The 22,609-nt window shown below is 53.6% G+C and overlaps 1 protein-coding gene across 2 annotated transcripts in view; it reads right to left on the reverse strand.

Annotated features, from left to right (window-relative positions):
- Positions 1 to 19,376: 19,376 nt before the first annotated feature.
- CNTFR (ciliary neurotrophic factor receptor) overlaps positions 19,377 to 22,609 on the reverse strand; it is a gene marked incomplete at its 3' end in the record, with an annotated part of 212,776 nt that continues 209,543 nt past the window's right edge. For both annotated transcript variants that reach the window (XM_082074844.1, XM_082074843.1), the window contains 2 exons: positions 21,244 to 21,424; positions 19,377 to 19,522 (listed from right to left, as the gene is read on the reverse strand). In XM_082074844.1, coding sequence (XP_081930970.1) covers positions 19,377 to 19,522; positions 21,244 to 21,424 — 327 coding nt within the window. The remainder of the gene's footprint in view (positions 19,523 to 21,243; positions 21,425 to 22,609) is intronic.

The raw sequence follows: 22,609 nt of genomic DNA on the forward strand, positions 1-22,609 counted from the left end.
CTAGCCTGCTGCCTACATGAAGCTCCATGGGGGCACCAGAGGAAAAGATGCCCAGGGCAACAGGACCCTCTCCAGTATGATGGGAGACTAGCATTGCTCCTACAAGGGGATAGAGGAGGTCGCAGGGCAGGAGGTGTGTGGGCTGTGAGCTGCCACAGGGATCAGTAGGCCTTTAGGACTAGTGGGCAGTCAGGACAGTAAATGGGCAGGGAATGGTTCATATGGGATCCCGCTGCTAATCTGGCAGGCATCACTCGCTGCAGACACCATTAGTTAGAGACACAAAGACACGGTGGCACTTTCCAATGTTTCGCAGCTCCAGAAAGTGTCTGGAGGATCTGTGGTGGATGCTTGGACTGGGCTAACTCTGCATTTCTGGGAGGAGAGCCACAACTGTGGGAGCAGCATACTTCCCAGGGCTATCCCCCTGCCCATCCCAGTCCAACCTGCTCCCAGTGGGTTGTGATGGGATAGATTCTGCTTTCCACATTTGCCAAAGGACACGAAAAAATGCAAAGGCACTGAATTTGGGCATTGGTTGACTTTCTTCTTGACTAAATTACCTGGAAACTTTTGGGAAAGACCTCGCCTCCCCACTGTAACAGCAGACAATGACACCAGCATGTTGTCTCATCCAAAAGAAACCCTTATGCCAAGAAAAGAGAAGATTGCTCCAGCTTTGGAGGAGCTAGCATATAGGCAGAACATGTACCCAACAGCTGCAGCTAACCTTGATACCTGCTTGGGTTATAAAGTTATGTAGAACTGTAGCATCTCCTCTCTGTATTTGACCTTCCTTCCTTTATGGTTCCTGGAAACATTCTCTCTCTTCAGATACAGTGCTCTTGGGAATATGAAGTACTTGGGGATATGGGTCTATGTGAATCTAAACATGATGGCAAAGGGAATATCACCTCCTTTGCATCACGGCGTGCAGATGGCGAATCACCATCCTCCCCGCTGGGATGTGCTGCAGCAATTACACAGCTGTTGGACCAAACACAAGCACCTCCTGCTCATCAGAGGCACGAGGCTCAGGCATGGGGCACGGGGCATCTCCAAGAGAGAGCTCCCAGCTTCAGAAAGCATCAGGGCTTCCAGAAAGCCAAGTCTGGTGCTGCAGAACACCCTTGGTTGGATGAGCAGGTAGCACATCTGTGGGCATGTGTTTCCACTGGGATCTGGAAGGGGTTGCCATCCCCTGCTCCTCGACTTTTCTCAGCTCCCAGCTCCACTGAAGCAAAAGTATGAGTGTTCCATCCTGCAATCCTCTCTGAAGAAGCCCAAGGAAATGAAGAAAAAGACTTCTGCTACTGGCCCTGTTCTTAAGCCACAGCTTTGTTCATGCAAAACACTCCAGAGCAATGTGTGTGCAGATCTCCTTGCATGAGTGAGTGCTCAGTCATCCAAACAATCCCATTAAAGCTGGAGCCACCATGGTCTCACTTCAGCATCTCCCCACCTGGCATAGCCTGTTAACATGGTTTATCTCTAGGGCTTGCCAGACACCATGCAAAGGACATCGACCTGGAGCAAACAGCTTCTGCCAAGCAGGGATTCTCATAACTCCTGCACGTCTGAGTCTGGGGAAGCCGTGACCTCCCCTGATTCCTCCTTCCAGTTAATTTGCAGAGTGTGATGGCACCCAGGTCAGTTTATTCTCAGCCATCTGATGCTTTTTCACCTGAATGTGCTCCCCACGCAGAGGGAGTACTCAGCAAAACACACTTCTGGACGAGAGTCCCCTGAGACTGTAAGAGTCTATGGGATTTATCTCTGCAACTTATAAAAGTTTTACTACAAATCTTCTCGTCCAAGTGAGCCAAGAGCTTGCTCCATAAATTACTACCAAGCCAGGGATTAGGAGCACTAAAACAGACGTACTTCACAGCTAAAAATAAGGCACGGCACAAGCTTGAAGATTTGTTCTGCCTGGAAGTTTTATTGCACCCAAACTGTATGAGATAATGTGCAACAAAGAGACGCTTAGCGGATCCATCTGCTTTTGGACACGTTCGCCTGCGCAATCGCTCTGGAACGAGGCAATGAAACCGCGAAAGAAAGTGGAGTTAGACAGTGTTACCCAGCGCAGTAAAACTTTCTCCAGACAAAGGGAATGGTGACACCATCCCCTCCCAGTGCTGCTCTTACCACAGCTGCATCCCTGGTGTTCCGAGGAACTTGAGCTCGGGCAGCGTTTGGGGCTGCTCACAAAGGAGTGATTCCCACCAGGGTTGGTGCTGGTGGTTGCTCTTGCTTGGTTCCTGCCATCCCAGGGGCACTTAACACACGGTTCTAGCCCAGGTTTGGTGTCCAAGCCCAGTCAAGAGCACATGGACAGGAGGTCCCTTCCCTGTCTGGGCATAGGTACAGATGCTGTTGAGGTCCAGCCAGGCATAGAGAGGTCTGGATTGGGATTGCTCCCCTTTGTCCACAGACATGTCTCCACCATGTTGAAGTTGCGCTCCCTTAGCCCATGGATGTGAACAGGCTTTGAGAAAGTGTTTTCCTTCTGCTAGGGCCTGGCTGTGTCTCCAGGGGTTCCCAGCTCCTTGCTCACTTGGTGACCAAGCTCCCTTGCAGAATCCAAGCTAGGGGCATAAAAAAAAAATGTAATGCAAAAATTGTAATGCATACAAAATTCTTCACAGAATCACAGAGTGACTGAAGTTTGCAGGAACCTCTGAAGGTCATATTTGCTCAAGAAGCGCTACCTAGACCCAGCTGACCAGGACCACGTCCCAATGGTTTTTGAATATCTTCAAAAATGGTGACTCCACAATCTTCTTGGGCAACCTACTCCTGTGGCTGGTCACTCTCACAGTAAATCAGTGTTTCCTGATGTTTGGAGGGAAATATATTCCAGTTTGTGTCCATTACCTTTTGTCCTGTCACTCAGCACCACTGAAAGGAGCCTGGCTTTGTCATCTTTGCACCCTCCCTCCAGTTGTTTACATACATTGATAAGATCCCTTCTCAGCTTCCTCTTCTCCAGGTTGAACAGTCCCAACTCTCCCAGGCTTTCTGTATGGGGCAGATGCTCCATTCCCTTCATCATCCTTGTGGCCCTTTGTTTGACTGTCTCCAGTACATACATGTCTCTCTTGCACTGGGGAGACCAGCACTGGACACAGAACTCCAGATGTGGCCTCAGCAGTGCTGAGTAGAGGGGAAGGATCAGCTCCCTTGACCTACTGGCAATACTTTCTATATGCAACCCAGGATGCCTTCTTTGCAGCAAGGACACATTGCTGGCTAATGTTCAATGTGGTGTCCACCAGTATCTCCAAATCCTTGTCTGCCAAGCTGTTTTGCAGCTGGGTGTCCCCCAGCAAATACAGGTGCATGGAGTTGTTCCTCCCTGGGAACAGGACTTTGCACTTCTCCTGTTGAACCTAGTGAAGTTCCTGCTGGCCCATTTCTCAAGTCTGTTGAGGTTCCTTAGGATGGCAGCATGACCCTCTGGTGCAGCTGCCGTTTCTGCAGCAGGAGAGGAGGATGCGTTCCCCCTGCATGCTCCTTAAAGTGTGCCAGGGACATCTGGTGACGAATGGGGTGAAGCAGTGTGGTGCAGCCACCATGGAGCATGGTTGAGGCTGGTTGGGCCCTCTGAGCATTGGCAGATATACGTGCTGTGGGTTGGCACCAGCCATGTATCCCTCAGAGATGGAGCTGTGCTGGCAGGCTGTATATAAAAGAGCTGTATTTCCTTCAGAGAGCCTCTGGTGACATTGAGAGGTCTGAAAGCAAAGCGCCCATCATTCATCGGCCTCATTGTAGTCCATGTGTCAGTGATAGTGTCTACGGTGTGTGCCTTGGGCCAGAGAACCATGTTAGTCACAAGATCTTTGGGGATCTTATTTATGCTTATAAATATCTCAAGGGCAGGTGGCAAGAGGATGGGACTTGACTTTTTTCAGTGGTGCCCAGCAACAGGATGAGGCGCAACAGGCACAGACTGAAATACAGGTGGTTCCATCTGAATATGAGGAGAAACTTCTTTACTTTGAAGGTGCCAGAGCACTTGAACAGGCTGCCCAGAGAGGTTGTGGCATCTTCTTCTCTGGAGACATTCAAAACCCGCCTGGACACATTCCCGTGTGACCTGCTGCAGGTGACCCTGGTTGGACTAGATGATCTCCAGAGGCCCCTTCCAGCCCCACCCATCTGTGATTCTGTGAGGATGCAGGGAATGGGGCAACTTAGGGACTGCCTGTCTGCCTGTCCCTGGCTTCTCTGCCACCTTTGGCTCACCCCGTGTCCCTCCAAATGTCACCAAGGCTGAGTTGCATCAGCAACAACCTCAGAGGTGGCAGGAGGACACAGGCACACGGCTGAGAGCCCAGTCCTGCAGTGAGGGTCAGCCCAGGCTGGTTAATATTCGAGGCCACAGTCACAGCAGTGTTTCAGTAGCCATGAACATGCCTCAGCAGGAGTTACCTGTCTTGGGATGAGTTTCTGTGGGACGTGAACCAGCGCGTGTGGGAAGGCAGGCACTGAAGCAGTCAGCAGTGGCACAGAGAGTGCAGCCAGGGGATGTGCGGCTTAACATAGCTGGAAATCACAGCTGCTCTGTGACCCTGTCCTCTGTCTGGGACAGAGACAGACCAGCCCTGTCCTGTCACCCCACTGAATGTGACAAGTGTGCCACCAGCTGTGCTGGAGACGGAGCTGGAGCAATGAAGCACTGATGGACTTCAACGAGGGCTGTGCTTCCCCGGGTATGAAGGAACTGAGCTGTGGTCACCCCCTTGGTCACATCTCCAGGGCACAAGTGTGCATCCCGCATGCATCTTCAGCCCATCTCTGAGTGCCTCATGCCATGGGGCAGAGAAGGAGGATGAGCCATCCAGCTCTGGCAACTGCCTTTGCATGGTGGAGAAAAGCAGGAAAAGGGTTTGCTGGGAGAAATTCAGCAGCAGTCATGCTCAAGAAAGTCACCAAGTGTCCTGTCCGCTCCTGAAGGCTGCAAGCATCCTCCTGCGTGAAAACTCAGTGAACAGCAGAAGGAAGACGGATTCCCCACCCTGCCCCACAGGCTGCCATCGTGATGCCCAGCCCCACAGCAGCACCCAACGGCCTGCAGAGCCCCACACTGGCCACAGCATTTGCTGTTGCTCCGGGGATCTGCAGCCTCAGGTGTGCTCAGGTGGTCTGCAGGGCCACCACGAAAGGGCCAGCCCTGGGAACATACCCCGTGCTGAGACCAAGCTGCAGTGTGCAGTGAAGCCATCTGTTTCCATCCTGCAGCTGCTGTCCTTCCCATTACAATTTACTCTGCCTCCTATAATTTATTCATCCCAGGATGCAGCTTGTACATCTGCAGTATCATTACTGGAGACGCCATTAGCCTGAAAATTTTATAAACCTCTGTGCAGGTGATAAGTTGAAAAGTTAAAGTGGGTTATTGTGGCAGTAAAAAAAAAAAGGGGGGGGGGGATGGTATTTGCTCCGTGTTCATCTCACACCAGAGGGCCAGGCTCCGGGAGGCTGTGGAGGGAGATTGTGGACTGGTCTAAGTGAGTGAACTACTGCCAGCTCCCAGCCAGCTCGCCCAGCTGCGCATCCTTCCCTGCTCGATCCATGCGCTAGACAAGGGCCCTGAAGGCTTTTCCACGTCTTTCTCCCCTCTTGCCTCCTCGACTGCAAAATTTCTTCAGGCAGAAGGGACTGCAAATCCAGATGTTTGCTTCTGGGTGTGCTGCTCTTTTTTCGGTCAACATCTGTGAAGGAATTCCCAGTGACTGGTGAGGGTTAGGGCAACACTGAATCACTGCCGGCTGTCTCTTGGTCTGGAGGCTGCAGGACTCTCCAAGGAGCTGGAAAGTCCCCACCATGTAGACACCCACCACCCAGAGCATGGGGGTCCCAACCTCCAACCCCTTCCTGCAGGCTCCTCCTGCCTCTCTGCTCCCTGACCAGAGCACCCAGCCTCATACCCTTGTTAAAGACCACAGCAATTAACTCATGCTGGGGAATTTTCCCTAGACAGTTTCCGTGGCCTGGATGCAGGCATGAACTAAAGACTGTGCTTGTGAAGTCTGGCAGGGAAGCAGGCACGGGAGCCTTCACGTGGAGGCCCCACAGTCCTTGCCATGAATTAAGAGCACGCTGATCACCCCTGGCAGCTGGAGGTCTCTCTGACTGTTGAGCCAGGGGGATAAATTCCCTATTCCCAAGGGCAAGAGAGATGCGTGTACAAGGGTGATTTATGGGCTGCTTGCAGGGACTCATGAGCTGCAAGGCTGCAGGGAGCAGGGTTGGTGATGAGCAGCTTGGGACACAGGGAAGTGAGCAGTGGTTAGAGGGACAGAGGAGGTGGCTGGAACGAGGGAGGGAGATGGAGGAGATATGACCCCAAAGGAGCCCTGCAGCCTGCAGATAGTTTTCTCTCTCCATAGCACGTGAGAGCATGGATCTGGACTGAGCATAGCATCATAGAATCAAAGAACAGTTAGGGTTGGAAGGGACCTTCAAAGGACACCTGGTCCAACCCCCCTGCCATGAGCAGGGACATCTTCAACTAGATCAGGTTGCTCAAAGGCCCATCCAGTCTGGCCTTGAATGTCTCCGGGGGTGGGGCATTGACCACCTCTCTGGGCAACCTGGGCCAGTGTGTCACCACCCTCAGTGTTAAAAAGTTTCTTCCTCATGTTTCGCCTGAATCTTCCCTCCTTTAGTTTAAAACCATCACCCCTTGTCCTAGTGCAACAAGCCCTGCCCTTCTTATAGGCCCCTTTTAAGTACTAAAAAGCCACAACAAGGTATTCCCAGAGCCTTCTCTTCTCCAGGATGAACAAGCCCAACTCTCTCAGCCTGTTCTCATACGAGAGGTGTTCCATCCCTCTGATCATGCCCAGTTCCCTTTCCAGCCCCTCTGTACTCGCAGCCCTGCTCATCCTCCGGTATCCCGAGAGCTTGGTCACTGCTGCCTGTCCCATGGTAGAGCCATGGCAGACAGGTGTGAGCACTGGGAACATACTGCTGGTGGGTCTTGCTGGCACAAGCCTTTCCATCCTGTACATCTTGCTCCTCTTGCTGGCTAGCGGTGTTTATTCGTCCAGCAGTCTGCAGCCAGATAATCTGACTGCCACCTGCCCTTTCTGTGCACCTAGTGAGTCCTAACACCCCATGTCACCCTGCCTCCTGTGTGTCACTGTCCTGCAACGTGGGTTCATCACATGCTGGTTAACTGCACTGTCCAAGCCTTGAGCCCTCACATGAGCTTTGCCAGCAGTCGAAGGCAGTTCAGGTTCAAGGTTCAGCAGGTGTTTCCCAGTCTGTGCATCCCTCTCCACTCTATGGGCATCTTGTATTTCCTTCCAGAGTTACATTTGCTCAGGATGCTCCAGGACCAGCCAGGAAGGATACAAGATCTAAATGCTCAGTTGGAGGGAATTCATGCACATTTGTAACAGGAGGGGAGTGAAGTATGGGGAGGTCTGCAGGACACACTGGCCCAGCTGGGATCGACCAGTTCCCAGCCTGTCCTGCTCTCCTGACAATGCCAGATTTATCTTTTCTATCCCCAAAGGATGTCTACATGTTAACTTTCCTGCTCCCCATCCTTCTTCACAGTGATTTTCTGTCTCTGGTTTATTGTGGGAGACTAGCTGGAAATGGGACAGAGACATCTGAAATGGCCCTAAGTAGGAAGAAAGTCTGATTCTGCTGCCTTCCACAGGTAGGCATTGTCTGCTGGGGTAATTTTGTCCAGGGCAGAGTTCTCATTTGCTTTTTTGGGCTGTAGGCATCACCTTTCCCACATTTGCAGACCCAAAGCTGTTGATGCCAGAACAGGTCAGCCTTCTTGTTCCATCTCCCTCTGCTGTGTAGCTCACACCAGAGACCTTACCCTGGTCTTCCCTGCCAAGCACTGGCTCCTCAGGAGCAGAGAAGGGTCTCCTAGCACAACCTGGTCATCTTGTGTCACCCACAGTGTCCCTGGGAACTTCATGACCTTCAGCAAGCTTTGATGATCCTGGGCTTGACTCCATGCATCTTGGTGAGCTGGGACAGACAAGACAGCCCTGCACTGCTGTTTCTGCTACCCACTCCCAGATTTTGGGGACATGCACCACAGTGTGCTGTCTCTGGGGACTGCTGGCTGCCTGCCCAGGTGTCATGTGAATGGGGACACTTTGGAGACAGGTCATCGTCTGCCAGGACAGGATGGAGCTGGCCAGCTGAGCAGAGGTGGCTGGAGGAGCCACCTGTTTCTGCTACACTGAGAACTTATTCACCACAGTCCCTTCTGGAGTGCGAAGACCAAGCAAGGCTGCACTTGATGGCCAATTCTGGCAGCCAAAACTAGCTCCTTCTCAATCTTCCGCTACACTGGCTTTCTTCACCCCATGCTGCATATCTTCCACCCAGTGATACGCCAGGAGAAAGTCTTCTCTAATTGTTCCTGACTTCAGACTGCTGCCAGGTAAACAGCGTGGAAATTAGTGGAGACAAGTAAATAATTTGTAAACGATCATTTATTTATTACTTTCCTCTCCTTTCCCTGTGCAAGCAGATTGCAAGATGCCTCAAAAGCACTTGCAATTTGGAGTGACTTTTCTTGTGAGGCATTTCCCACTCCCTATGAATAACTTATGAACGGATCAGAGTGAATATTAAAGGGTTGAAAATCCAGAGACTCGGGCTGCTGAGCTCAGTAAGTACTGCTTCAGCTCCTTGAATAGACAAGCTATCTAATGAAACAGCACTAAGTGGATTCACCATTCTGTAATTAAAGGGCACACACATTTGTTAGTCAGTGCATTGTCCGTCAGGTGGGGTAGGTATTATTCAGCAAGGGAACGATGCACGTGAAGGATACGAGATGACCATGACTGTGATTTGGACACCACGTGTTAGGATTTGCTTTTGGAGGTGATTCGTGATGTACAGTGCTCCTACGGAGCTGTTGATGGGAGGCAAACATGACCCGGCCAGATGGACTGGGTTAATGCTGGAGGTTCACAGAGGAGCTTTCTGGATAAACTCACACATCTATAAATTACCTGAGCATTGGTAGAAGGCACGCACAGAGGGTTTGAGCCCCAAATCCACTGAGAGCACGAAGATGCGCTGACTTCAAAGACTCCAAAGCACTTGCACTTGGCTTCAGCCAGGTGCTTTGTGCTAGGCATTTATCCACCTTCAAGCTCAACTGCCTGCTTTGTGTTATATATTTTATTTTTTTTTAAAGAAGATTATAATTCATCACTTGGAAAAAGGGTCCCAACCCCCTGCTTGGCTCCTGAGGCAAGGATTCAGATCAGTGCTATATGAAATGGAGATGTGAGCTATGGGCTGAAATCCTTGTTGCTCTTGCAAAGCTTCCTGCCAGCCCTACATGTGATGCTCCCCACCTCCCATCCCCAGCAGGACCCACTGCCTGGAGTGGTGCTTGCAGGATCATGGGCTGTGCCTGGCCATGAGTGCATGGCTCAATTGTCTCCCAGTGTTGGAGGAAGGGCAGGAGCCCCCACGACTGGGGATGTGAACAGCGCCATGTCCTGAGGAACTCGGCATAGTTTCAGGCCATCTGGCTAGGATGGCAGGAGGAAAAGATGATATCTACAAGATCCTTCCTGTTTCTTCACTGTTGTGGCTAGGAGGTCCTTGGTGGGACTTAAACCAGAGGTGAATTCAATGTGAGACACACAGCTGTGGATCCAGGTGCCCAAACACTTGTGGTACCCAGGGGTTGCAGCAGTCACATGCTGTCTCCCAGAAAGCCATGAGTCTCCTCTGGGCATTCTGCAGCACATCTGCTGGCATGGTCTAGGTCTTCCTGTGTCCCTGAACACCTCCACAGTAGGGTACATGCAGGCAGCCCTGGAATAGCACCCACAAAGCAATGCAGTGGACTCTGGAGCGGATGGAGGGGACCATTCCCACTGCAGAGATGGACCCAAAGCAGCACACAGCTTTTGGCCGGCCCCAGCTCCCCCTCGCCGATCCCTCATGCATCTGTAGTCCCTTCCTCTCTCCAGCAGCCCCATGCACCTGCGCTCCAATGTGGAGTGGGATTTATTCTGCCCCAGGCGCTCAGTGCAAGGGGTCAACCCTCGTAAACCTCGCCGGCACCGGAGCCCGGGCTAGCTGCCTCGCTCGTGACTGTGGGGACGGGCTCCACATCCCGGGCGTGTTTTATTGTCAGTGTCTGGAGCCATTCTCTGGTCCATCACCTGTCCTAGTGGGTCCAGGGCATGGTGTGGTGGAGGTGGGGTGGGGATGGCAATGGGGCTGAGCACCCCCAGCCCCAGGTCTCCTCCCAAACCAAGCACTCTGGGTAACCCCGGTCTGTGGGAGACAGCGTGAAGTCATTCTGGTCCTCCAACAAACCCCTCCAGCTGTCTGGAGCCAGCACAGATTGTGGGACGTGTCTGGTGACTGACGGGGCCTCAAATCCACATTTATGTGAGATGATATCAAGAGTTTTAATTTTTTTATGAGCGAGGGGTTGGAGGGAGGAGGGGATTCCCAGGGCGGCTTGGAGGGGAGGCGGTGGTGCGTGCATATGCGTGTGTGAGACACGTTTCGTCCCATTGACCCCCAGCTGCAGGAGTCCTGTGCAGATAAAAACAGCATCTCGTCACCTCCGAGTGGTGGGGAGCAGCTGGGGAGGAGGTCGGACAATGGCTGCTTGCAGCCTGCCTGGAGCAGGGAGGCGGCAACAGGGCTTGGAGCTGGCCCTCCAGACCAAACCCTCTTCTCAGCCCCTCTTGCACATCACTAAAGTCCCCTCCAGTCCTTGCTCATGGGGTTGCTCCAGGCTCAGCCTCTTCCTCAGTAGATGGGTCCCTGGAAGGCTCTGTTGAGTTGTTCTCCTCCTTCCCCAAGGGAGAGACCACTCAACAGAGCACCTGAGCAGGACTTTTCTGACATCCAGAGCCTGGTGAGATGCTGTGGCTGCTTTCAAACCACACCAATCCTCTCAAAGAAGGTGCTCTCCTGTCCTGCAGCCTCATAGGCAGCATTTGGTACATACTGGTAGCTTCCACAGGGGCACCCTGCCTGCAGATTGCAGATTGTGCAAACTTTAGTGCCTAGCCCTGCATGAAACCATGGAGGAGCAGGTCAGAGTCAACAATGCTTTTCAGCTGGCCAGAAAATTGTGGGTCCGGTGTCAGGCAAGAACAAGGCAGAAAGTGAGCCAAGGGGAAGCCCAGAGATCTGGTCCTAAGTGGCCTGTGCTGGGGGGGATCCAGCTGGGAATGGACCTGGAGCAACTGCTTGGCCAGGAAATCTTGGAAGAAGGTGCCACCTGCCTCCTGTACACTCAGGGCAAGTGGCTGACCCTGTCCCCAGGGCCACCTCAGCACCAGGTGACTTCCAAAGGTGGAGGAGATGTCCACAGGAAGCTGGGAGCCATCAATGCCATCAATGTCCCATGGCTGAGGCTGTGAGGTGGCCCCACCAAGGTCACACACTGCCATCCAGACTGTGGGATGGGAACTTCTAGGTGGTGCCTGGCTCTTTCAGTGGGAAGATCCCATCCCCGCTTCCCTCAGACAGTGGGGATGGAACAACCTCTCCCCGAACCGGCCGCAGTGCCTGCGTGCAATGACTCTCACCCGGAAAGGGGGAGGGGGGACGAGGCCTCTTTGTAACCCAATCTCGTCTGTATGGGCCCCTTTGTTGTTATTACATTTATTTATTGATCCCCCTTGGGAAAACCTCAGCGGTGCTGGACTTGCTGGGGCTTTATTAATGGGGGTGGGGGGGCGAGAGAAGGGGAGGGGGGGCTGAACAGAGCGCTCGGACCATCTGTTCCCACCAAAGGGATGGAGCAACAATAGCCATGTTTATAAAACTCCTCTGCAACTCATTGTGTTTGCGAAAGGAGAGCTTCCACATCAAAGACCGTTTCCGCTCCCACTGCTTGGGGGCCCCTCCATCTTTGAACATCCTGCAAGGATCACCCCATCTTGGTCCCCTCCTCCCGCAGCCTCAGCATCACCCATGGGGGGACTATGGTGGCTGGGGACACATCAACCCTGGCAGGTGACCTCTAAGGGAATGTGCATCAGTCTGCTTACATCCAATGGTCCAGGGGAACTTCCCACGGGGAGGTTCTCCTGGAAGCAACAAATCTCTTCCATAAGGCACTGGATAGAGTTTTCCAGGTGCTGGTGGTGGGAACACCAATATGCCCAGTGCTGGTACAAGGAGACCTATTCCCAGGCTAATTTCATGCAGTCCACTGGAACATCAGTGTTCATGAAGCTGATTTGGTTTTGCTCAAATTTCAGATGTGGGGAAAAAAAAAAAAAAAAAGGAGCAAAGTCAAAAAACAAAGAAGTGAGTGGGGTCTGGCCACGTCAAAGCTGGCTGATGGGGTCCTCCGTAATGAAACAACTGTGTTTGGCTGTGCTCTAGGCTTGTATTAGATTATTTGTTACAATCAGATATGAAATAAAGGCCATTAAACAGCAATGAAATACTTTGAATGAACCAGTATGTTGTTTTTTCTTCCCAAACTAATCTTTATGGAGGTTCAGATCTGGCTCAGATCAAAGCTGAATGCCTTCCTGGGGACTTGGACTTGTCAGCCATCTCCTGACCACGACTCAGTCTTGTGGCTGGGGAATGGGCTTGTCTGGGGTAAGTCTGCAGGCTGGAGGTTTGGGACACGTCCAGACTGTCACATGTCCCCAGCATGACCCTGAGTAATGGCATGTCATCTCCTGCGACTGTGGCTTCTTCCCTGTCTGCTGGTGCGTTACAGCGGTGACTGTCTCCATGGGCTGATTCATACATGGGTCTGTGACTCTGCTGGGGTTCATGTGTGAGGAACAGGGGAACTTCGCCTGGGGATGTGGGAACATCCCAGTACAGCCTTGGACAAAAATGACACCCCTGTGAGATGCTGCCAGCCTGCAGGAGGGCAAGACCCCAACCCAGTGGCACTTTGTCACCCATGGGAAAGGCTCCTCTCTGCATCACCTGGTTATGCAGGGACCTGATTTGCAGCCTACAGGACAGGCGCCTGGACAGCAGGCTGGTGGCTGGGCAGGCACGAGCTGTCTCACACCTTCAAATCACCCCTTCCACCCTGCAGCAGGGAAACCTTCGCAGGGACTGCATGACACCTTATTGGGAAGCGGCCCAAGGCCCTGTGGCTGTGTCCTCTTGGCTTGTCCTCCTCCAGGCTGCTGGAGGAGACCTGGAAGCAGTCCCTGATCACTCCTGGCAGGGTGTAGGAAGCATGCTGCTCTCTCCCAGCACTTAGCAGCATCCCTGGGAACCATGCAGAAAAGAAGAAGAGGAGCCCAGACTTCTGGGAGACGCTTTCATTTCATGCCTAAGCCACTACTCCGCTGCTCAGCCACAGGGCTCCATTAAGTCCCCTTCTGGCTGTCTTCTTTCCATCAATCACCCTGTCTCCACGAGCAGCCCAGACACCGGATCTGGGTTATAAATAAGACAATCAATCAGTGATGCTATTAGATAAACAGAGTGGCAGAAGCCAAATTAATGCTTGGCTTTTTCTTGAAAGGGAGGAAAAAAAGAGTCAATTGCTTATTAGGGGACCCTGGTGTGGTCTGGTCTGCATGCTGCAGCTGAGCCGGGTGGGCTGAGCTTGGCTGCTGTGTCTGCATGCAGGGAGGTTTGGGATGCTGTGAGCAGATGGTCAATATGGGTCACTCTGGCCACAGCAGGCAGGGAACTGGGGCAGACCAAGGGTGGTGAGGCAGGTCACAGCACTGGGGAGGTGACACAGAGCAGGGGAGGCAATGGCGGGTGCTGCACAACCAGCCACAGTGTGGATGGAAGGCAGGGAGGTATCAGAGCTGGTCTGGGGTTGAGGGAGGACATGAGGCTGCAGGCAGTGGTGTCTGGGGACCAGGGACACAGTGCCAGGCCAGAGGCTTATCCATTCAGGACAGACATTAAAAGAGGAGAATCATAGAATCATAGAACAGTTTCAGTTAGAAGGGACCTTCAAAGCTCATGTAGTCCAACCTCCCTGCCATGAGCAGGGACATCTTCAACCAGATCAGGTTGCTCAGAGCCCCATCCAGCCTGTCCTTGAATGTCTCCAGGGATGGGGCATCAATGACCTCTCTGGGCAAACTGTGCCACCGTGTCACCACCCTCAGTGTAAAAAATGTCTTCATGGCTTTGAGTCGTGGCTTTGAGGCTTGTCAAACAAAAGGCGGCCTCTTCTGGAGAGGTATCAAGTCCTGATCTGGAGCCACCAAGGAATAAGATGGTCTGAGGCTGTCCTTTACATTCGGTTGTGAGCATCTGTCACATCTTGCTACTGCAAGCCTCTGCTCTACAGCGTTGTGGGGTTGCCCAGGGCTGTTGTTAACCACAGGGATCCCACCTGCAGCTCAGCCTTCTTCTCTGTGTGGTGGTGTCTGAATCCCTCGAAGCTCCTGTACTCATTCCTCTACCACTGGTAGTAGGCAGGAGCCTTTCCTCATGGTGGGATCCTGGTGTATGAGCCATGCACCCTGTCATTTGGGAAGAAAAACTTGGGAGGAAGGCTACAACCTGCTGAAGGCATCCAGTGCTACATCCCTGTACAGGAGAAGTAGGCATTTTCTGAGTCAATACACCGTGATTTGGGGTGGGCTCTTGTATTTTGTTGGAGTTGACACCATCAGGTTGTCAAGTGGGTTGAGGACCAGGGGAGTCTGGACTCCTTTGAGCTGACTCTATTTGCATCCTCACCCTTCTCAGGGGTTCCTCTTCATGCACTCACGCTGGAGACCACCTTACCACCATCCCCTGATGTTCTCACCACCACCTCCCATCTCTCCCTGTTGTGATAGAGGAGTATGATTGCACCTTGGGACCAGGTGCAGATCAGCAGCTCTGCCAGATGGCTTGATGGATCTCACCTAACTTTTCCACCTGGCTCAGCAAGATGCTGTCATGCTCGGGTCTGCCTGTGCAGCTCTCCATGCGCTTTTTCAGCAGCTGAGCCTGCCTTCACACCCCTCTGCCTCCTCGCTCTCACCTGGGACTGTCTAACGCTCTGCCGGAGCTGAAATGCACAGCACCATGCCTGCTGCTCCAGAAAAGTGTGATGCCCCATTGAAGCCCAACAACTCAGTGCTGTCAGCCTGATTTGTGATAAATTAGCTTTGTGATAAATAAGTTTGTTTTTATCCTGGGGGCTCCAGGCTCCTGGGATGCTGATGTGGGAGCAGGGAGCTTCTCAGACTATTGGGCTGGGGAGGGTGAGATCTCTGCTGACACCCACCTCGGGGAAGGACGCAGGAGGTGCAGTGATTCAGACCCACTCCACTGCACAGCCCATTGCTCAAGCAAGGGGGCTTTCTGCTTCCTTCTAGGCCTCACGGCCAGGAAATAGCTCCTGCTTTCCAGCCACACTCCTGATCCCTCTCACAGAGCCTGGGGAGCTCAGTGCAAGGCTGCTCTCGCATCAGTAACAGCCGAAAACAACACCTAAGGTGGGATTTACTGCCACATATGTGCTGGGAAGATGCAGGGACCCGTAGAGCCCGGCTGCTGTATTGGATTTCAGGTTATGTGATGCACAGGTTTCTCTGAGCACTGTAATTCCCTCTTTCTTCCTGTATGGATTTATACTGTTAAGTGGATGGATTTTCTGCTTGGCAGGGATGATCCCCTGGGACCTTCCCCAGTTTGCAACATCTCTGCACATCTGTATTTAATATCTCTGGGGCACTTCACGAGTGGGCTTTTATGATGCCCCTTGCTTAATGCACTGCCATTTAATCCAGCCAGCCACCACAGACGGACTGATGAATGGGAACCCAGAGCCAGTGGTAGGCTGTGTGCTATCTCCGGGTGCTGGAGGGTGCCTGGGGCTGTGTGACAAAGCCACCACTCTCAGATGGCTTCTACAGCTGCCCTGGTCCACAGAAGCATCACTCCCTTGGTCTCTGAAACAGCTTAAGGAGAGGTTTCCTCTGCTTAATAACCTGAGACAGCATGCCTCCAGACCTGGCATGGCAAACCTGGGTGGAGATGAATGCAATCTGTCTGTCTGGGATGCTTCCTCCAGGGCTGAGCCTGACATTTTCATCTCTATGAGCCGTCCCTTTCCCCTGCCCCGAAGAGCCATCTGCTATGGTAGATTACCCCAGCTTTTAGCACTGTGAATCCATAATTAGTGCATAATTAATTACCAGATGTTTTTAACACTAATGAAACATTAATAAATGATGGAGGCATGTTGTCTGGTAATGGAACATTAACTAGTGAACCAAACCAGCACGTGGGGCAGTGCTGCTGCTGGCACGGCTGAGCTGGGGGCAAGGCTGCATGGACTGAGCTCTCCTGTAGCGTGGTGAAAATCACTGCAAGTGTCTGGTGGGAGCTAGTGACCAGCTTGGTGCCGCCTTTTGGCTTTGCAAGCCAAGGCTGTGGCTACTTCACCCCCATCCATCCATCCATCCATCCATCCATCCATCCATCCATCCATCCATCCATCCATCCATCCACCCATTCATGCATCCATCCATCTCTCCATCCCTCCATCCATCCCTCCCTCCATCTCCCAACTGGAGAGGTGCTGCTGGGGCACTGGGCAGGCAATTTGCTTAAAAAATAAAAGAGATTATTTTTTCTCCAGGGGTGAACTGCAGCTCAGTGACCTCTCTGCTCCAGTTGGTGCTCACAAGCCAGGCACGTGAGGGGAGGCCAGACCCTGACACAGAGTGCTCTGCTGTGCTCGTTGCCCTCACGCCGGATCCATGTGAGCCCTGCCCTGATAGAAGTGTAATTCAGAGCATCTGGGCCAGTGGCATTTTCCTAATGTGAAATTATTAATCAGACAAGGAAAGTGCATTAATTGGGACTACGTGTCATCTCCAGCCGCTGGGCTGCAGTAGGGCGCAGGCAGCTCTCCATCCTCCTGCCTGACCAAGGTGTCAGGGTGCAGCCAGAGCCTGCGGACACATGGGATCCCCAGGGGCCTGTGAATGGGGACATGTGGCACCACCTCATCACAGCAGATGTGCCACACAGGGTGGTGGCAACCGTCCCCTTTACATCACCAGGGGCTTCCAGGGGTGAAAATCCCCGTTATACCTTCTCAAGATGTTCAGAAGGCCAGTTTTTGGGTTCCCCCACCCCCTGGGAAGCTGATGCTATGGACTCAAACCCTGGGGCAAGTTCCAGGGCATCTGTGTCCCCTTCTCACTGCCACCCCCCACGTCCTCCCCATCACAGCCAGCATCATGCACAGGAGCAGGCAGATGAACCCACCTGTCCCAGCCGGAGGGGAAATAACACCCAGAGCTACCAGTCATCATGAAATGAACATTTAATGAAGACCGTCTCTCCTGGTGCGTCTGTGTGTGCGTGTGTGCGTTGTCTCTGTGTGAACTTTTTTTATCCCCTCTAGTTTGTTTTTTTTTTTTGATTCTTTTTTCTTTTTTTTATATATATACATCTATAAAAAATTCAAATACAGCATGTCAACAGTGGGAATACTAGGACGTACGGTATTAAATACTGCGCTTGGGTCCAGGCAGGGGCAAGAGGAGGTGTCTTTACAAAACAAGGCTTGGGGCAGGACAGGGAGGAGAGCAGAGCACGCATGGGACAGCCGGGGACAGCAGAGGACAGCAGGGGACAGGTCTGCAGGGCTTCAGCTCTAAAGGCAACAGCAGAGCTATTCTGCTTTTGTTGGAGAATGAGAAAAATGTCAGTGGGGGAGATTCCCTGTATCCAACGTGGTTAAAAGTTTGGGGGTGATGTGGGGATGGGGTGGGGGTGGTCAAGGCTCCTGTAGGGTGCTGCGGGGGGAGGGAGCTGGAGGGGCAGCTCTTCCAGGTGCTTGGCAAGGGGCAGGGGGGGTTTATCCGTGTTTAATTTCTTTTTTTTTTCTTCTCCATTAAAACCCTGCCAGCCACCCCCTCCCCACCATAGCTCTGAAAGCCACCAGTTCTTCCCCCCATCATTCCCTTGGAGGAGACCAAGACCCCCCACCTGTGCACCCCTCCAGCTTTGCCACATGGTCAAGAGCTCGGGGGAGCGAGCCTGGTCCTTGGGGGACCCCCTTCTGCCACAAGGGGGTACACAGCTGGGAGCGTCGTTCCCCTCACCAACCCCCCCATTTTCATATCCCCTTTTCTCGGTGCACCATCACGCTCCCTGCCAGCCAGGTGGGTGGCGGGGCAGTAGGCACGTCTTTGGCGTGGGGGGGTTAGCTGTATGAGCGGGGTCCTCAGCTGTGGCACGGTGCCCGGGCTCGCTTCACCTTGCTGGGGAAAAGGGGGACGGGAATTTGGGGGGACAAGTGCGTCTCCTCGCTCCAGGCTGGGAGAGGATTTCGTGGCTCCCTGAGGGACAGCGGCAGCTCTGTCCTCCTCTGAAGCGATGGCGAGAAGCGTGATACGTCCTCAACGTGTGCAAAATCGAAGAGATAAGAGACTCAACCTGGGAGGGGATGGTGAGGCGGGGGGTGGTGGTGGCGGTGGGCGGTGGGAGGGTGTCTGCGCTGGGCTGCGATGGACAGACAGACAGGGATCTGCAAGCAAGGAGGAGAGGGGTCACCAGTCCTTCTGTGGGCTCGACCGTGCCCGGCCACCGAGGGGACACACAGAGAAGAGTTTGGCCATTTTCCACAGGGAAACGAATCTCTTCCCAGAACCACAGATCCCAAAATCATCTCCCCCTCCTCCCAGGACCAGACCTGCCCATCCACTCTGGGCTGTGTTCCACTGCCTCTCCCATTGCTGTGGCAAGTGTCACACATGGAGGTGACACTGCACCCAGGGGAGCTGCTTTGTGATGGCTCCTCCTTGGGCACTGAAGGATCGGTGGCACGTCCCTTTATCCCCAAAGTGACACATGTGGCTGCTGCCATGATTGAACCCCCAGTCTTCAGGCAGCATGGATACAGTGACAGTGCCTGAGGGACACACTCATGAGACAGCAGCCCCGGCCCAGGGAGGAATTTGGGGGTTCTCCAGGCTGCCAGCTCCATTCTGAGCCAAACCAAGAATATTTTTGAGATGTGTCTTTGAATTTTCTGATCTCGGACAATTTTTTCTTCCATTGCTATGCAAAGGCCTTAGATGTCCACGTGGTTTCTTGGCCTCTTAAAAAATCCGCACTGTGGAACAGGGAGGGCTGCTGAGAACGAGGCATCAAAGACTGACCCTTCTGCAGGCTTTGCAGAAAATGTTTGAAAAGCCATTTTTGAGATCTCGACCAGAACACTCAATCTGAAAAAGCATCCAGATTTGGTGCATTTACAAAAAATTGCAAGAAAACCCCAAATGGCTTGCTCTCAATGACCTTCACCCAGAGCCTGGTTAGAGCATCCCCTTCCCAACCACACCAGAGGCCCTGGGTTTCCCATATCCTGTCCCCTCCCAGCACGCACACCCTATTTCTCATACCTGTGGTTTGGGAGATACTCACTAAATAAAGAGGACACCATAGGCAGCCAAGACCAGTCCAGCTGTCCAACACACTGCCACGGCCCCACTGCCCACCACAGCGCCCTTGTCGCAGATCTTGGTGGTGGGGGGTGGCATGAAAGAGGAGCTGCTAGCGCTTGTTGTCTCTGCAGGGAAGGAGAATGGATAGTGAGGGGAGCTGGGCTGCCCTGGGATGTGTCACGCTCTCCTGCCAGTGGGGACACGGCACCATCCCATCCCAAAATTTCCCCTCTCACTGCCATTCCATTCTAGGACTGATCGGGGGAGCTGGGATGATGAGCCAGGGGATTGTGTGGTCCATGAGACTTTCCCTGCTCTAACACTGGACCTATTGCTCAGAGATGATTGCACCACTAGGCAAAGCTGGGCATCCCTCCTGATCCCATCCTGCCCAGCCAGGATGCTCTGTGCACCAGTTCTGTGAGAATTTTGGCTAAGAGGCCATGACGACATGGCTACAAATGCTCAGCAGAGAGCATCCCCCACTCAGGGAACACCCTGGACATGGCTGCAGCTGCTGGGCTGGCTTGCAGGGCTCATCCTCCTCTGTAGAGGACCAGATGGGGTGTCTGTGTCTGCAGGATTGCAGGGAGGATGTGGATAGGCAACAAGCCTGGGGCAGCTTTGGTCACATCAAGAGGGTTCTAGAGTGCCCCATGCCAGACAATCTGCGGGGAACACTGGGTGCCACAGGGGATCTGTCCTCACATCTTTCAGATCCCACCAAAGAGTCACGGCGAGGCTCAGTCCTGGGGCTAGGGTGTCCCCCACCAGCCCTACGTGGCTGCAGCCAGCTGCATGCACATGTGTGCCTGCACAGGGAGCAGGCAGGTTGCATTTGAAGTGGTATTTGCATTGAGCACGATGCAAGTGGATGTAGAAGCAAACCCCACACCCTGACACCAGCACGATGTGCCTGCACTCCTTGTGGGGGTTTATCCTGCTGGGGACTAGGGGTTGCAAATCCCTGGTGCTGCCTGAATCCCCTGGTCCTTTAGCAGGTGCTTTTTCTGCGTGGGGGGGTGTCTCTGTGTAGGAGGCACCTGCACTCACCGCATCACCACGCAGGGAGCATGGCCATGATCTGCAGAGGTTTGTGCACAGCCCTGGCAGTGCACAGCTTGCACACACATGCTGGATCTACAGTCTCAGCCAGGCAAGAGCTTGGAGAATAGGGGGACTGAGCACGCCCCCCTCCCCATACGCACATCTGGCCAGCTGACATGTGTGCCCCTGATGTAGAAGCCTGCTCACTGTCTGTCTGCACACCAGTGCTTCCCCTCACCTCACTGCCGGTGCCAGCCAGGGGAACCGGCACAGGGTCCACTCCAGCCCTTCTGGGAAACCAAGGGCTGATAACGCCCATTTGGACACAGTCCCAGCTCTTTCCTAGAAACAGAGGCTTGTCGACTTTGTGGCTTTTATTCTGAATTGGCATCGCTCCGAGCCATTGTGCGGGGTCGGGAGGTGTGGATGGGTGTAGGACTGAAGAGGGAGGGCTGAAGGTTGGGCAGCGCTCCAGGGAAGAATAACATTAAATAATGAAAAAAAAAAAAAAGACAAAACAAGCCCCAGCTTCATTGTCAGACCCCAAGTATCCTGGTGAGGAGGATGCCGGGGACAGGCAGGCTGAGTCAGCACCACTCAGGCCACGATTGTACCTGCTGCCAGAGCCATGGGTGGGGGCAAAGTGTAGGGTGAAGGGCTGCAAGATCCCCCAGGTGCTGGGGGTATCTCCTTGGCTGTGGAACAAACTTGCAGGAGCCAGACAGGGGGGGACCCTCAGCCATTACTCCTGGGCCTCCCCCACTGTGGGGACAGACTGTACTGGAGCTGGGGGTCTCACCTGTGATTTGGGCCTCCGTGGTGAGATGCTTAGGCTCCTCCGTCCAGGGGGTGGCATGGACGGCCACGCTCCAGTCACTCCACGTGCCAATGTCGTTGTCTTTGGCTGCCACCTGGATGATGTACTCCTTGCCAGCATAGGCATCGGTGATGGTGTGTGATGTCCCGTCCGACAGCTCGACCTGCGGGCAGCAGTGGGGAGGGGAGGGGAGGGCAGTCAGAGGAACCCCTGGCATTGGGAGGTGTAAGACAATCAGCATGTTTAGCTTGGGTAGAGGATGATACCGAGACTTTCACAGTACTTTAGGAAGTGCTTCAGGGTTTTGGGCAGAGCCATGAGCCCAGGACAGGGATGCAGGGGGAGGATGCTCCAGCTGCAGCTAAGCCAAAATTCTGGTGATACCCTCATCCCACTCCCAAACTTCTGGTGCTGGAGCAGAGCTGCTTCCTCTAGAGGTCACCAGAAACTAGCAGATGTGCAGGCAGGCTCTGCTTGGACATGTTAGGGTGGATGGGAGCTGGACATCCATGGCAGTGACTGGGGTGGGTGCACAGGCTTTCTGGGCATCACTGACAGTGCTGGGAGGAGGCTTCCCCCACCAGCATGCCTCTGGCCACCCTGCTTCTGAGCCTGCTGGCATCCCACCAGATTGGCTTGCAGCCCTCTGGCTGGGCCCTTGGATAAGGATTAAAAGACAGTCCAAGCTGTCTTTCCTAGAAAAATTCCCTCTGTCCTGTTGTCACCTCTGCCTGAGCCACGGGAGGTCCTGCCGTCCTCCTGGGGAGGTGGCTGCTGGTGCAATGGTTTAACCCAAGACTGTGCCAACACCTTCTGTGGATCTCTGATCTACCTGGAGCTCACCTCAAGGGCAGGGGGAGGCAGGTGCCCAGTAGAAATGCATCCCCATCACACAGTCACTGGTGAGCGAACACAGGCAGGTGACAGAGGAGGAGGACTCAGCACCCAAGTGGCCTTCTGGGCATGACGCCAGGCTTGGCCTTGGGGTCCTGCAGGCATGGAGGAGACCAGGGCAGGAGCATCCCACAGAAGCTGCGTGGGAGATCACCCTCCACCCCGTCTCCGAAGCTGAGGACTAATACGCTGCCAGATTTGTACCCCCCACACTGCCTGTGCATGGCATGGTGGGGATGTGAGGCACCCCTCATCCTTCCTCCATGCCCCAGCTAACAAAAGCCACCTTCTCTCCAGACACATGTTGATAATAACAATGCTGGTGGGTTAAGGGAGGGTGTGGGTCTGATGCAGCCCATCTGCAAGTGCCAGTGCCCAGCCAGGGCCTCATGATTGAGCAGAACAAGTGGCACTTCACGGGTGGGAGTAACTTCATGGTGCAACCTAGGTGGGG

This window comes from Streptopelia decaocto (genome assembly GCF_964273445.1).
Source record: "Streptopelia decaocto genome assembly, chromosome: Z".
In the NCBI taxonomy this organism is placed as follows: domain Eukaryota; kingdom Metazoa; phylum Chordata; class Aves; order Columbiformes; family Columbidae; genus Streptopelia; species Streptopelia decaocto.